This window comes from Rhinolophus sinicus, linkage group LG04 (assembly GCF_036562045.2).
Source record: "Rhinolophus sinicus isolate RSC01 linkage group LG04, ASM3656204v1, whole genome shotgun sequence".
Taxonomy (NCBI): Eukaryota; Metazoa; Chordata; class Mammalia; order Chiroptera; family Rhinolophidae; genus Rhinolophus; species Rhinolophus sinicus.
In genome coordinates this window covers 145,866,145-145,883,357 of record NC_133754.1, presented here as the reverse complement: position 1 = coordinate 145,883,357, position 17,213 = coordinate 145,866,145, and the positions used below count along the sequence as shown (strand labels likewise).

The 17,213-nt window shown below is 37.0% G+C and overlaps 1 protein-coding gene across 2 annotated transcripts in view; it reads right to left on the bottom strand.

Annotated features, from left to right (window-relative positions):
- RORB (RAR related orphan receptor B) overlaps positions 1-17,213 on the bottom strand; it is a 183,225-nt gene that overhangs the window by 62,025 nt on the left and 103,987 nt on the right. The window contains exon 2 of one of the 2 annotated variants that reach the window (XM_074330568.1): positions 1,216-1,276. The exons of the other annotated variant lie outside the window; for it this stretch is intronic. Coding sequence (XP_074186669.1) covers positions 1,216-1,276 — 61 coding nt within the window. The remainder of the gene's footprint in view (positions 1-1,215; positions 1,277-17,213) is intronic. 2 annotated transcript variants of the gene reach the window in all.

Sequence of the window (17,213 nt, the reverse complement as noted above, 5' to 3'; positions counted from 1 at the left end):
AGTTGTGTGTTTGCATACAGATGTAAGCTCCTAAAACCAAACACTGTGTTTTATGTAATTTTACAACAGAGGAAATTCATGTTTCTTTTTACATCAAATAAGTGGAAAGAAGAACATTTATGCTCACCTGTCAGCCTTTGCTAATTGTAATTCAAACCCAAAGAGGATTAAGTACATAGACGTTAATACGTCCAGTGTTATTAATTTCTGAACAACAATAGCAACAATATCCTGAGTAAATCTGTCAGTCATAAGGATAAATGGTTGTTTAAGACTTCATTGATATCAGAACTGCAATCTGCTGTTAATGGCTTATTTCACCAATAAATTTTTTAAATACATGTATTTTGAAACCGGTAAATAATTGCCTTGAAACAATATCTATTCTTTTTCTAAAAATACAAGCACCAGGAATCTGTAAGCATTGTAGAAAGATGTAATGCTGAGTTTAGATAGATTTAGTTTGATTAGTAACTCTTTTGAACAATTGTAAAGTTTGTATTATTTGAACGAAGCAATTCCATCGATTTACATTTTAATATTTCCAACTGCTACTGATTGCTATATAGCAACTAGCAAAAATCACAATAAATCATGCATCATATTTCTCTGAAATATTTTTAAGACAAATGCTCAAAACATGCCTATGTTATGAAATGTGTGTTTAAGGAACTATGCACTAACTTCCACGTAAAACATGTAGGAGAAAAACCAACATAATTCATCTCATTGTTAATCATCATTTAACCAAATAGAATTTTTGCTTTTTGAAAACAGATTTCTTACATATGACAAGGTATCTGGCATAATATATTTATGAACTGAATTTTTTAAAAATTAGAAAAGTTGAAATGAACATAATGATAGGAGTGCCAATGACTAAAATCAAAGCTACAAAATTGTGACAAGGATGTTTTTACTGTTAACCTCATATTGGTGTAATGTTGCAGATGACTATTTGAATTCAATCTTAAAACTTACACATTTGGTAGCCTTCAGGAAATGATAATATTTATATATAAATGTGTTCTCTAGTGTAAAAGAAAGTCTGAGTGACTTATTTATTATATACATTCTGAAGTCAGAATATATGTTATTGTTACCACACCTAGCCATTAATTTATTTTGCTGAGATCTTATGAATGCTTACTGTCTTGTCTGGAGAATAGTTCATACAGCTAAGCGTCAGAAGAGAAAAGAAAATGTAAAACTTACCAGTGGCGTCAGCTTTAGATTTGAGCTCGTTCTCACACATTTTGATGTCGCAATTAAAAATCTAAATGAAAAATATTGCACTTTTCACTAGAGGTCTGACGACTGCCCCTATGTTACTCCACAACTAGAATCCCAACAGACTGCATTAATGAGATTAAATGAAAGAGGAGTTAAAGGCATCAACTGTTCCATTTCATTAAGTAAGGGTGAAGGGCTGCCCAGGCAAGGAGGCAGGAGGTAGAATACTGGTTTTTCTTTTTAATACTACTTATTCACAAAATCATGCAGCATTTGCTAAATCAGAATCAACAGTCTAAAAACATCACTTCCTCCCCACCCCCCAGAATTACATAGATACGTGTAGTTTATACATTTCAATTCTCCTTTATTTTCTTCCCACTGGAATAGGCATATGCCATGTAACAGAGTCATCTCTGTGATTATAAATATATAAACATAAATTTCCTTCAGGATTAGCTTGCTCCATTTATTTTGGATCTTCTCTTGACTTCCAGGGATGAAGGACGGCATACAGGTAATACCGTGTTCCTGTTCTCCCAAATACTGGATCAAAGTTGTCGATAAACACGAGCGTTTTACAGTCAAATAAAATATGCATATCTTAGTTATAGCAGCAGTGCAACAAAGCCTGGGAACCGGTTTGGGCACTTAATACTAGGTGGGCCACTTGGGCCCAACCCTGAGATCTAAAGTGACTTCATTCTCCCAGCATGCCTTGGTGCTCCCACTTATAAAATAAGAATGACGAAGGTACACAGAAATTTCTGATCCTCAACCCTTGTCACCCTTATATTTATAGGAAGGATAAATATATGAATACGTAAAAACTGCTTTGACTTCCATAGAAAACAGCACGACCTTAATGGGAGAGCAAAATACTCACACGACTGTCCGCTTTATTTAACTTTTGCTTAGAGTTACTAAATTGTTTCAATGATAAATCTCAAATCTATCTCTTTACCCCTCACATCCCCACCACCTTTGACAGCTATCATTTCCTTTTCACTAATCCCTTGTCACAAATAGTTTCTTGATCTCCGTTCCTTCTATTTCTCTTTACTTTTAAACATCTCTGCTTTTTTTCTGGCTTACACTGTAGTAGAACTGCTTTTCGACAGGAAGGAAGGCCAGGGGTGGACAGGTGGTTAGAGGAGGCTGGGTAAATCCATCAAATACTATTGTTAGCGTGGTAGAGCTGAGCCCAGTGGTGCTCAGCTTTGCATGCTCATTGGAATAATCTAGAGAATTAAAATATATTGATGCCCAGAGATTTCTCTCTTACCGCCCACTGATTTGTTTGGTGTGGGCCAGGGCATCTAAAGTTTTTAAACATATTCAAAGTGTTCCTAATGGGCAGCCAGGACTGAAGATTCCTGGAATGTTTCTCAGAGTCAGCAGAGATGTATGTTAAATATACAGATTCCCGACCCCCACCAATTACTGAGTCAGAATCTTCTGAGGAGGTTGCCTGGAAAGCTATAATAATAAGTACTTAAGTATTTGCTATGATAGATAAATTTGGGAAAAGCTCAAGGAAAGAATCTTGGAATTTGAATCAAAACTTATGGTTTTGAATTCTTGGGTAAGTTATTTAATATTTTTTGTGTCTTAGGTTGCATATTTCTGAAATAAAATCATAACACCTACCCACTAGAGTTGCATGAGGAAGGAGTTAATGTGAAAATCCTTTGCACAGGTTTTGGTACATATTGGAAACTCAATAAATATACTTGAAAATGAATCTGCTTGCCTTGACTTATCTCCAAGACATGCATTTTAGCTGTTGGCTTTAGTTATCATTTGTTCATTCAGTCAATACAAATTAATTAATTAACTAATTAATAATTAATACTATTCGTACTAGACACTGAGAAATAAATATTATGGAGCTCACAGTCCAGTGTGTATTGAAAACTAATAAATTTAATCCTACTTAATTTCTTCCATTGTAGTTGTCAGTTTTCTGTATAATACTAGAAATGGTATTTTTAGACCTGTTGGTAATAAGGAGAAGTAAGAAAGTAGTTTAAAAACTCTTTCTGGCCAGAACGTAAACAGATTTGGGGGATAGCAGATGTCTTCTGTGTTATAGTTTAAATGAGGAAATAGAATTGTTCTCTGTGAACTATTTAAAGGTTATTAAACACTAACTTGTGTGGAATGAAATTTATAGTCACTACCATATTTCCCCGAAAATAAGACCTAATTGGAAAATAAGCCCTAGCATGATTTTTCAGGATGCTCGTAATATAAGCCCTACCACAAAAATAAGCTCCAGTTAAGATCGTCAGCCAGACGGACACATTTCATACGTCTGTTGCAACACAAGATGGACGTATTGAATTATAAAATAATAATATCAATATATAATTAAATATAAATATTATTGACATTAATACTTAAAATAAATGATAATACAAACTGTAATTAAGTATTTGTAAATATCTAAGTGGGTGCCTTTGGATGAGAGGTACACGCATATGTAAACAGATGAACTTGAGACTTATTGCCCAATGACCAATCGGAGTACAGACATAGCGCTCGAATAACGTGCGTACTTGATATCCAACGGATGTGGTTGTGTCTAATATGAATCTTCATAATTCCATACACTGTGTGTTGTAACAGACATACTTAATGCACTCATGTGAAATAAAGAAACATTTCTGAATTTTGGTGCCTGCAATTTTTCATCACTTTTGTGTGGACCATCATTCTTAACTGTCATCATTTTTGTTGCCACTCCTGTCTCTTATGTCTTCAATTAACACTTGATTTAATGGTAGATTTAAAGGAAATAATATTTTGAGCCCCAGATGAGTGCAAAAAGAAAGAATTACTCCATTGAGTAAAAGAAAGGAATCGTGGAGGACTCCTGGGGCAAGAATCTCACAGCTTTCTCTACAAAGAGAAGTTGGATCTCTGAATGGTCCGAAAATGGCGAGCAGAGTACAATAACCTCAGTCAACAGGTGGACGAGGGAAATGCTAAGAAGCTCAAGTGTGGATCAGGTCGGCCACCATTATTTCCTGAGCTGGAAGACATCATCTGTGAATGGATTGCTGACAGGAGAGCAAAGGCTTTGGTTGTGCACAGGGCTGATATTCAAGCAATTGTCCTTGCAATGGCACTGTAGTTAGAAATATCCCCAGAAGAATTCAAAGCGTCACAACACTGGCTGGATGAAAAGTGATCAGAGGGGTGCCTTGTCAATCTACATTCCCTCCACTGGTTACAAAAGTGCATGTGTTACCTGTATTTTGGCAATTCGTCTGGATGGAAAGAAAGTCCCACCTCTAATCATCACTAAGGGCAAGAAAGATAAGATTGAACATGTTTCGGCATTTATGGTCTTGAAACCGAAAAAGCCTGGTGCACACAAGCAGTTATAAGGAGGTGGGTCAATTTAATGCTGCAACTTGTTTTGCGAGGTGGCCAAAGAAGTCTGCTAGTCTAGGATTCAGCCAGCACTCACCGTGCTAAAGACATGAAGAACTTCCTTGCAGAGAGAAGAATAGATCAAATAATGATTCCCGCAGGAATGACTGCCTATCTCCGGACTCTTGATATTGCAATAAATAAGCCATTCAGGGACCATTTGCACATGGAAATCAATGACTACATTGAAAATAGAATGGAGAGAAATCAGTGTGGAAGCTTTGAGAAGCTTAGCCTGCAACATGTCATGACTTGGGTGAAGAATTCATGGGATAAAATCACTGACATCTGTGTTGCCAGTGCACTATGAGCAGGCTACATGGACAAGAAGTGCTCATTTAAGGAGAGCTCTATTGTTGGACATGAGAGATTGGGGCCAATGGTTCTACAGGAAATGGAGTCACAAGAAAGTTAAGCCAGAATTCAGGGTTTGGAGAGTTATGATGATGTTCCAGAAGAAGATGACATGACTGTATTTGAATAAATGTAGATTTTTATACATGAATAAATGAACAAATGTAGATTGTTGTACATGAAAAAGTAAGACATCCCGTGAAAATAAGGCTTAATGTGTCTGTTGGAGCAAAAATTAATATAAGACCTGGTTTTATTTTCAGGGAAATATGATATTCGTAGGGTGCTGGAAGCCAAATCTCAGCTTAGAAAGTTGTATCTTCTCATGCCTCCTAAGCCTTGAAAAAATCCAGCTCCTGCTCTGACCAACCAGGAAGTGGGTATCAAAGAACATCTAAACAGACTCAGTGGCATCCTGATGCACAGAGTATGCTCATTCCCCTAGTAACAAAGGGCAGGGTTGGAGACAGGAACACATACGTGGGGGTGGGGGTGGAGGGTGTGGGGAGCCAGCCTATATAAGGGGTATATGGTCAGGAAAGAAGGAAGAAATAGTTGGGATTTCTCTAGAGCCCTAGTTTTGGCATATCATTTTCCTTCTCAAAAACTTTTCAGCTCTCCATGATTCACAAAATAAACCTAATTTCCTCCTTGGCCTGTTTTTTCACAGCCTGCCTCGATCAGCTCTGTCTTCAGGCATTCACTCTGTGATCCAAGGGCAAAAGCGTCTATCCAAAGGATTCTGGCCCAAATTCCTTTTTCATGCCACTTCTCTCTCCTCCACGGTCCTCCTGAAGGCCTCGCTCCACTGTGCTCCAACTACCCACATGCAATCTATTCTTGAACACCCAGCTCAACTGCTACCACCTGTGCAAAGCATAACCTGACCACTCCATCCACAGTGATTCCCTTGGGCTCCTATGTCTCCACCACTCATTTGGCCCTGGTGTTCTTCATTAATCCTATTTATATAGTTACCTTTTTCCTTAACTGTAAGCTCCTTAGGGATAAAACCCTTTCTTTGTATGTCTCCCAGTGTTTAGCATAGAGAGTCAATAAAATGTATGGAGTCCATCGGTGGGGGAAGGTATATCTGTTGCCTGACTGCAGCATTGGGGGACCATAGATAAGTCTCACCACCAATGCCTACCATTTCCGTTAATTTGTGTTTCTCTTTGAGAGCAAGCTCATCTTTGGGGCATGTTGGTTTATTTGCTTGCTGCTACTTAGTGGAGATGAGAGAAGGTTAAGAAAAAGAGTTCTTGCCTCTTTTTGTTCTTTATTTAATCGTATTTGGTTTTTAGTGTAGGAACAGGGAGGTTGGAACAAAAAATATCTCTTGATTTCCTTTGTTCCCTTAGTCAACTACCTTTCCTTTCAGCCCCTTTGTCTGGCACTTAATTGCTAATTTAGAGAATTGTCCCACTGGTGTTAAGTCTTTCCTCTGTCCTGCTGGTAGATTTCCTTATTTCTAGTTAGGAGTATCATCATTGGAGGTGAGAGGGATTTGATCTCTCCCTCTGGATGGCTCTTCCTTGACCCCATGGTACATGTTATGGACTGAATGTTTATGTTCCCCCAAATTCACATGTTAACATCCTAACTCACAATGTTATGGTATTAAGAGGTGGGGCCTTTGAGAGGATTAGGTCATGAGGTTGTAGCTCTTATGAATGGAACTGAGTGCCCTTATAAAAAGACCCCAGAGAGCTGTCTTGCTTTCTTTCACCACAATGAGAAGTTGGCAGTCTGCAACCTGGAAGAAGACTCTCACCTGAAGCCAACCATACTGGCACTCTGATCTTGGACTTGTAGCGTCAAAACTATGAGAAATAAATTTCTGTTGTTTCTCAGCCACCCAGTCTGTGGTACCTTTTCTAGCAGCCTGAACAGATTAAGATAGTACATATTCACTAAATGTCAGCTATCCTTTATAGATAGATAGATAAATAGATAGATGATAGATAGTCTTATTTTGATTCCACATTCTTAAGAAAACCCTTCTTCTAAAGTCTTTACATAGAAATTATGTATCCATTTATCAATTTCTCCTCTGAGCAATGAATCAGAATGATACTCATATACACCTTAGGGTGTACAGCTGATGTAGGTGACAGAGAGAAGAATAAGGGCATGTCAGAATCAGAACTGGGTTCTGTTCCCACCCTTTTCCAGCTATGCACTTTCAGCAAGTGACTTGACCTCATTTCTAAAGTAGGGAAAATAATTACTATTTAATGCATTTGTTATACAAATTATATTAAATAATACATGTGAAACCATATAAACTGATACCTGGTATACAGAAGGCACTCAATGAAGATCTAATTCCCTGAAAATCAAAGCTGATGAGAGCATAGCAAGAAACAAGGTGAGCATAATCCCTCGTCTTTATGCATATAGAATGGTATTATTTTATCCAAATTGAGTAAACAGTGAAAAGAGTTTCTCCAGTCACAGTAATATTTTATTCTGCCAAAATCGCGTTTGCAAAATGAGGTTTATGAAGGGTACTTGGTAAAATTAAATATATTCTTTAATGTAGTCAAAACTACACATTTCCAGGAGGCTAAATGCATCATTTATGCTATTGCTCAACAGCAACATTGTAAACATCCTTGGCCTCTATCCACTAGATGACAGTATCACTCCCTAGCTGTGACAACCAAAAAGGTTTCCAAATATTGCCAAATATCCCCTGTGGGTGCTTCTCTTGTACAATCTATTTGAGAAACTTTAGCAGTTTAATTTTGATGCAGTGTAGAGTAGTGATTATTGCCTTAATCGGTAGCTATGTTATTTTGGTGAATGATTTTACAAATATTTAATGGTGGTTCAAACCCATATTTACATTTCCAAGCATTTCCTCAGCAGTGCTCCTACTTATTTTCCACTCAAGGGAAAGTTATATGGACAATAGAATGGAAAACAAAGAGACTAGCAGTATTCTTATTGGATGACATTAATATCAGAACCCAAAATTCAAATGGCAGAAGTGTGAGCCCTGGTGGCTCATTTATTAACACATTCCTAAGCTTTCTTCTAATACATCAGAGTGCCTTTAAAGGCACTTTATTGAGTGCCTTCTGCATACCAGGATATCAGTTTCTTAAACTTTAAGAAAATTAACAGAAATAACTTCCCAATATCATGCAAAATAGATTCTTTCCATTATATCAATTATTAGATTGGTCAAATATGTAAGGTAGATTTTGGGGAACAAGTACTTTTTTATTTGCATTAAAAAGTGCTAAATATATTTTTAAAGACTTTATTTTTTAGAGCAGTTTTACAACAAAATTGAGAGAAATGCAGAGATTTTCCATATAACTCCTGCTCACACACATGCATAGCCTCCCTGATTATCAATATCACTCACGAGAATGATGTATATTTTCAAATAAGGATGAACCCAAAATCCATAGTTTACATTAGGATGCACTTTTGGTGTGGTGCATTCTATAGGTTTGGACAAATGTATAATGCCATGCATCCATCATTATAACATCATGCAGAATATTTTCACTGCTTTAAAAATCCTCTGTGCTCTGTATATTCATCGCCCCACTCCTCCCAGCAATCACTGACCTTTTTCTTGTTTCCATTGTCTTGCCTTTATTATTCTTGACATTAAGCAAACTTAAGTCAGTAGAAATCCAAGCTATTTAAGAGTTGAGACTTGAACATTAGGAAATGGCTCAAACCCATTTGCTTCTTGAATTTTGACATTTGTGCATTCAGCAAAAACATGTTTGTTGAGTGCATACAATATTCTAGTAACTGAATTAAATATACCTTCTCTTAAAGTCCTTCATAAGCCTGTATATAATAAGACCACAATTATCTGTATGTAAGCCTACTGTGCAGGAAGAGTAAGAGCTTTCCCTGGTTCTCATTTACTCGTAGCATCTGTTTGGTTACATTCAATGATGGGAGGTTCAGAACTTTGCAAGATAACAAATTTCACTAATGCATTCTCCTGCTGATCAATCAGTTATGATTTCCTCCAGCTCATATATCTTTAGTATGCTCACAAGCGTTGCTGAAATTAAAAAAAATGAACTCCATGCTGTTCTATTGGTCTTCTCAGTATAATAAATACTATCAAAAAATGATTAGAGTTAGTTTGTCATTACTTAACTTTTGGTGTGCCCAAGATGAATGTCAGTGGCACCAATTTACCTCCCTAGTCCTATGGCTCCAGTCTGTAATTTGTTTTAAGTTCTTGCTGTTATCTACAGTGCATGCATGTGTGTGTGTGTATATGTAGATATGTAGATATGTACATATATAGCTGTCTATCTATATAGTATAAATACTTGTATATGTGTAATTAACCTTTCTCTGTCTGCATTTGAATGTGGGACATTTCAGTTATATCTAATCTTCTGGAAGTTTTTCAGTTTGTCAGGAATCTCAAAGATTACCATCAAAGAAGAAACAATCTGTAGTCCCCAATATTTCATTCTTCTGGAGGCTTTTGCTTACCTGAAGTGGCAAGGTTCACCCTTATAACCCTCTATTCAGTGGGTGACTTCAACTCTGGTTTAATGAGTCTTGTTGTGTACCTCCTTTCATTCTGAAAATCATTCTCCTGAGTGGAGGAGACACCACTCTTAAAAATATGCAGAGATCGATACCATAAAAATGTTTGCCTTCATAGTATTGTTGGATGATTCTTTGTATCTCTGTGGCATCCGTGGTAACTTCCCCTCTTTCATTTCTGATTTTGTTTATTTGTGTCTTTTCTCCTTTTATCTTAGTGAGTCGAGCCAAGGGTCTGTCAATTTTATTCACCATATGACCCAGCAATCCCTCTCCTGGGTATCTGCCAAAAAAATCTGAAAATATTTTCCATAAAGACATATGTGCTCCAATGCTCATTGCAGCTTTATTTACAGTGGCCAAGACATGGAAACAACCAAAGTGTCCTTCGAGAGATGAATGGATAAAGAAGTGGTATATATAAATAATGAAATACTATTCGGCCAGAAAACATGAAACAGTACCATTTGCGACAACATGGATGGATCTTGAGATTATAATGCTAAGCAAAATAAGTCAGACAGAAAAAGTAGAGAACATTTCACTGATATGTGGGATATAAAACTGAAAACAACAAAGAACAAGACAAACAATTGAAGAAAGAAAAACTCATAGACATAGACAATAGTTTAGTGGTTACCAGAGGGTAAATGGAGTCAAATATATGGTGATGGAAGGAGAACTGACTCTGGGTGGTGAACACATAACGTGAGATATAGATGAAATATTACAGAATTGTACACCTGAAATCTAGGTAACTTTACTAACAATTGTCACCCCAATAAACTTTAATAATAATAAAAATGTTTGCCAAGGTGTCTAACTTGGAAGTTGACTTTAGATCAGGTCCATCATAAGCCTGTATATAATAATGCCACTATTTTCTAGTACCATGGGAGACAGAAGTAATTTTGCATGTTGCTGAATATGCAACATCACAGAATGACCTTTGATTGTTTTAATCCAGGACACATGACTATGAGCTGCTACACCAGGGACCTATGTTATTATATACTTTTGCATGATCTTCATCCATGCTAGCTCAGAATTTTCTAGCAAAACAATTGCCACTTCTCAAGAGTCTGATCTTCTTCCATTGTGGCCGTGAAGTAAAAAGAATAACCTCTTCCTTTTATAAACATCAATGTTTTTTAACCCCAGATCTCTAGGCTCTGTCATTTATTGCTGTTGCTTAGATTCTGTTTTTTTTTCTTTCTGTATAAAGGCACCAACAACATATCCTATTTTACATGAGAATGAGGCAATTAAGTCAGAAAGAATTCAGGTACAGTCATTAGTGCTAAACAAATTCAGTAAAAGAATTGAGTTTCTCATCTTGTACCTTCTAAGGAACATATTCACCAAGAGACAACTTAACAACCGTATACAGTAAATTTACTTAAAAATGCAGAAAGTCCAAGAATGGTAGCATTAGCTCTGTGTGCAGTCCAAGTTTGCATTAGCAGAAAGAAATCTGTCCCTGAAGTATCTTACAAGATAGAATTGTGCACAGTTTTCTTCCCTAGCTCATCCTTGGGACATCTTATGGCATCTTACAGCCAACCAAAATTGTGAATATTTGACTGAACAGAGTAAGAAACAAATTGAGAATGGAAAACCACATAAACAAATCACATGTTACCAAACTAAATGCAGATTTAACATCCTTAAGAAACAAAATCTTTAATTTCCAACTCAAAAGTGAAAACAGGAGTTTTCATCTGATCTAAAGTTAAAAGCAGAAAATCCTAAGAAGCAATCAATGGCAAATATATCAAGCCATTCACTGTTTTCATTTGCGGAATCCTCCAGGCTCCACGGAATCAAACAGTAATAACAGCTAGCACGAACTGAGAACTTAGTATGTGCCAGGCTCTGTGATAAGAACTTTAATGTGTTACCTCATTTATTTATCACAACTCTGGGAGGTAGATGGTCATATTCTAAAGTAACTGGTAAAGAAATTGAGGCACAGTAGGGCTAAGGAAGGGAACCTTCAGTGGTGATCTCAATATGTGGTCCACAGGCAAGCAGCAGCAGAATCACCCACGCGTGTGTGCTGGTGAGCTATGCCAACATTCTGTCCCACCGCAAATCTACTGAGAGGTGGTCCAGATACTCTAGGAGTGAACATTATAGCACTCTGGGTTTTATGAAGCCCTCCGGCTGATTCTAATGAGAGCTAAAGTCTGAGAACCATGGCTTGGATCACACAGTTAATAATGGTGGATCCATGTCTGCTTTGGCATTTAAACCCATACTTAAATTACACAAACATTATATTGATTTCTTCATGAAGGTAAGAGGTATTTAGGAGCATTTCAAGAAAGACATACTTTTTACTAAGTATTAAGGTTTTCTTTTGTTTGTTTTGTCTATTTGAAGAAGTCCTGAAGGTCTATGTTTGCAGCCCCCGTAGTTTCAGCAGGGGAGATGACCCCTGCAAACAAGGGCACAATGCATATTGCGCAAGCCTTTCCCTCTTTGTTTCTAAGGAGCAGACAGACACTGGGTTACCTTCTTGCTGGGGGGCAAATGCCGTAGTGGACAAAATGCCCGCACTGTGGAAAATAGAGCACGTCACTGTTGTTGGGGCCAAAAATCCACAGCATGTTTCTCTTGGGGGGTCACTTACCAACAGTACCTTGAGTTTTTGGTTCTAAAATCTGCCTATGATCCTCTTAACCCTCATGAAATTTGATTACCTGTCATACATCTGTGTGCCTGAATAAGAAAAGAATTGTCACGTATTTTCTCTTCCTATCTGTTAAACATGATATTAGTCTGCGTTGGCATTTTTATCATTACTGTTTTCACTTATTATTGTGAGTACCTTTGCTGTACTTCATGCTGACTGTTACTTCACGACTGAATGGAAGATTTAAACTCCAGTTTCCCTGAAGAAAGAAAGGGGAAACAAAGAGAAATACATATGTATGATGATCTCTCCCTTTGCTTCCTGGGATTAAATAAAAGGTTATTGTATAAAACTTGTAGGCTTACCCTATTTTGTCAGAACAAAGGGTAAAATGCTGAATGTGGATACAATTTAGTGAATGTAGTAGCATCTGACCTTCCATTTTATTTATATTTTGTTTTTTCTCCTTAATACTTATTAGGTGTTCAACGTGCTGTCTTAAGCACTATTAAATGGTAAAATCAAGTTATTTTCAAACTGCTTGAAAAGCATTATCAAAATATTGCTGCTTCGGAGGTCCACAAAGCCTGGGGAATTTTCAGTAATAAATGTTATATCAAAGACTTAAAAGAATACTTTTCCTATCCTATTTAGACAATATTTCCCCTGTTGGGCTGAGATAAAATCTCAGCCAACTAGAAATATCGCTATGTGATGCTACCACACTTACTAACAAATAATAATTGGATAATCTGGAGGAATAAACATTGAATTAATGTCTTACAATTGAAAATTAAGAACTGTATCCCATCAGCTAAAAATTTTTTCAGATGAGTAGGGCATGAATGCTGCAGGAATAGTTCAATAAATACAGGACAATATGTAACTTCGACTGTGACACAAACACTCATAGAGTGAATAACCCAATTTGCCCATGCCCTTGCAACTAATGGGTCCAAGAATAGTTAATGCTAGGAATCTAAAAATTATCTTTTGTTTGCTAAAGGCAGTTGATGGGTGATGTGTTGGAGCAGCAGCCGCCTTAGGTATGTTTCAGAAAAATGCTTATTCTGATTTTCTGAAGAGAGACTAACTGGCCTCGCTGAGAGGTTTATATTGCTTAGGGTATGAAAAAGACACAGTCGTTAAGATACCTTAAAACAGGAAAGGATTCAAATAATATTTACTCAAAAAATGAGTCAATGTGAAAATTAAGACAGAGCTAATCATCTGCATTGGATGCATCCTGCTTATTTGAGATTCTAGAACGTTGGTTCAGAAAATAACAACAAAAAATATCTTTTATTGTTTTGAATTGTTTTTTTTCGGTTACAGTTAACATTTAATATTATTTTATATCAGTTTCAGGTATACAGCATAGTGTTTAGATATTTATAGAATTTATGCAGTGATTCCCGCCTAGTCTAGTACCCACCTGGCAGTATACATAATTATTACAATATTATTGACTATATTCCCTATGCTGTACTTTACATCCCCATGACTATTTTGTAACTACCAAGTTATACTTTTTAATCCCTTCTCCCTTTTTCACCCAGCTCCCAATCCCCTGTTCCCTCTGGCAACCATCACTCTGTTCTCTGTATCTATGAATCTGTTTCTGTTTTGTTTGTTCATTAATTTTGTTCTTTAGATTCCACATATAAGTGTGATCATATGGTATTTGTCTTTCTCTGTCTAACTTATTTCACTAAAGCATAATACCCTCTAGGTCCATCCATGTTGTCGCACATGGCAAGATTTCATTCTTTTTCATGGCCGAGTAATATTCCATTGTATATATATATGTACCGCATCTTCTTTATCCAATCGTCTATTGATGGGCACTTGGGTTGATTCCAAATCTTGGCTATTGTAAATAGTGCTTCAGTGGACACAGGGGTCCATATATGTTTTTGAATTAGTGCTTTGGATTTCTTCAGATAAATAGCCAGTAGTGGAATTGCTGGGTCATAAGATAGTTCTATTTTTAGTTTTTTGAGGAACCTCCAAACTGTTTTCCACAGTGGCTGCACCATTTTGCAAATAACATTTTGTGCTTAAGCTCCCATTCCCTGTATAGGAATATAATACCACCATGCTTTGTTTTGTACACATATAATGGAATAAACTTTTTGCAATAGACCGAATGTTTGTGTCTCCCCAAAATTCATATGTTAAATCCGAACCTCCAATGTAATAGTATTAGAAGGTGAGACTTGTAGGAGGTAATTATGTCATGAGGGTGGAGCTCTCGTGAATGTGATAAGTGTCCTTACAAGAAGAGGCCAGAGAGCTAGTTAGCTCTTTCTGCCATGTAAGGACACAGTAAGAAGTTGGCAGTCTGCAACACAGAAGAGTGACCTCACCAGAACCTAACTATGCTGGCATCTTCATCTCAGACTTTTAGCCTCCAGAACAGAGAAATAATTGTCTGTTCCTTATAACTCTCCCAGTCTGTGGTATTCTGTTATGGGAGCCTGGACAGACTAGACAGTCCTCCCTCTCTTTCCATTTTGGTGTAATGGTTACGATAGTGGTACCCAACCTTTTAAAACTATACTGCATTTAATCAAGGCAAAGATCTTACAGGGCTCCCACTGCACCCACGCCCACTTTCTAGTGGATTTCCAAGTATATGTATGTTTATATATGTAAAATAGCAACTTGACAATATGATAGTCTGATTTCTTCACATACTAATAAATTAGAGCCACCTGTAAACTGCTTAATAACATGTTAATTTTAGTTTCTGAATATCAATATTTTAATAACTCCTTGAAATCTACTGTGTTTCCCTGAAAATAAGACCTAGTCGGACAATCAGCTTTAATGTGTCTTTTGGAGCAAAAATTAATATAAGACCCGGTATTATGTTATATTACATTATGTCTTATATTATATTATATAAGACCAGGTCTTATAGTAAAATAAGACGGGGCTTTATATTATTTTTTTTCTCCAAAAGACGCATTAGAGCTGATTGCCCGGCTAGGTCTTATTTTCGGAGAAACAGGGTACTAAGTAAGTTACTAGTGAATAAGTCCTTAGACTTATGTGAAAATGAAACTTCACAGAATTGTCATCTGCCTATTACAAGAACTGAAAACAAAAGAGCTTGTAATATTTAATTAGAAACTGGCCTGGAGAAATTCATGGCCCTCCTAGTGAACTGAGAATCCCACTTTGAGAAACATTAATTTGTGGCATAGACTTTGGACCTCTGTTCACGCTCAAGTCCACTTAAGAGATGCATCCTTATTCAAGATGATCAGCCTCTCTGCATCTCAGTTACTCCATCTGCCAAACTGACATGATGACTCTTACCTCAGAGGGTTGCTGAAAAATAAACTGTAGTCCTGTGTGAGGTAACTGGCCCCTGATTGGCACATACAATTAAAAGTTGTCAGCATATGGTGATCATTATTAACCATGAAAACTGCCCATCCCATATCTGAGCTTTCTGCCACTATGCCAGAAAAGAGCCACAACCCCAGGTATGTGGAATACATGCATTTTCCTCATCAATGGAGGCTGAGAGTCCTCCCAGAGAGCCAACAAAGCAGACACATATGTTTTGGCGTTGAATGCCTGAAACTCTTAAGACTTGGCGCATTACATGTGAAAGAAAGCTCTCCCACCTACGATACATTCCTACCTCTAGGTGGTACCTCATCTCCCAACCTAGTTCTTATTCCCAATAATTCCATGACAGGGAAAATTACACGTACTGATTAATTCAGCAATAAATTCTTATCAAATGCACATTAACTGCCTGGGCCAGTGCTCATTTGTACTCACTGGTTATCCAGCTAACAGTTGCTTGGTATTTTGGGAGAACATTATAAACATTATTACTCACATATGAATTAGAACAACAGTAACAGTTATCATAAATAATAATACTTTATATGGCACATTTTTATGTACATTTCCATGCACGTTTTAAAATTTGAAAATGTTTACCAGTTATAAATGAAACTAATTTACATAATGAAGACTTGTTTGAAAAAACAGAAGGAAAGGTATTAAATAACCAGATATGGGAAAAGGAATTGCTGACTAAACAAACACTGGAGTTCTTCAGAAAAAAAAGTGCTATGTAATTCAGGGATCATTAATTTTTTTCTCCACTCTGTGTGTATGGTGGTTTAGGGACATAACAGTCCGTTAGTAAGGTCAGCGGCAAAGGGTAGACCACCACTTGTCATGTCGTGTATCCTGTCATCATTAATGCATTAGAACCAAACGCTACATCAAACCTTTCTCCAGCACAACTCCATAAGTTCTTTTCTCACCACCAGAATTTCTACCTGTAATGTTTTTATTTAATGTAGTATGCAGTGCCAAAAGATATCATGCATGCGTCTTTAAAAAATATTTAGGCGTCTTTGAAAAATTATCGAGTGCTTATGTACCAGATCTAGAAATTCAATAAATAGTTTATATAACAAATTTTATATCTTATGATTTTTTTCTGAGGAAAAAGCACAGTCTCAGCAAAATAGCCATGTGGAAGACATTTTATTCTGCCTGAGGAGACAGCGGGTGAGGGTTGCTCTTTAGGGCTTGCAAAGTTTCCTCTAGGCACGCTAAGGGTGGTGGTGTTGATGGAGGGCCAGGTTGGCAGTTAGATGCACCATGATGATATAGCCAGACACCTGGCATCAGCACAATGAAGAGCAGGAATAGTTGGTGCTGAGGTGACCAGCATACGGTTCTGCTGACCATGACCTAAGCTAAGTTCAAGGTCTAGTCTTGCTTTTAAGGTGAGAATGTGGTTCTTTCTGGTTACTGTAGCTAGTGTCAAGTTTGGGGGTTTTACTTGGCTTATTCTGCACATTCATACTACAAGTATAGTCTTCTAGTGACTATAGTCTAGGCTTAGAGAGAGGAAAACTCATTTACTCCCATTCATCCACCAGACTGTAATAGGTTATTAAAAGTTTGGAGGGAAAGTGCTGGTATGACTACAACTCCTATTTCTTTTGCTCTTAGTCAG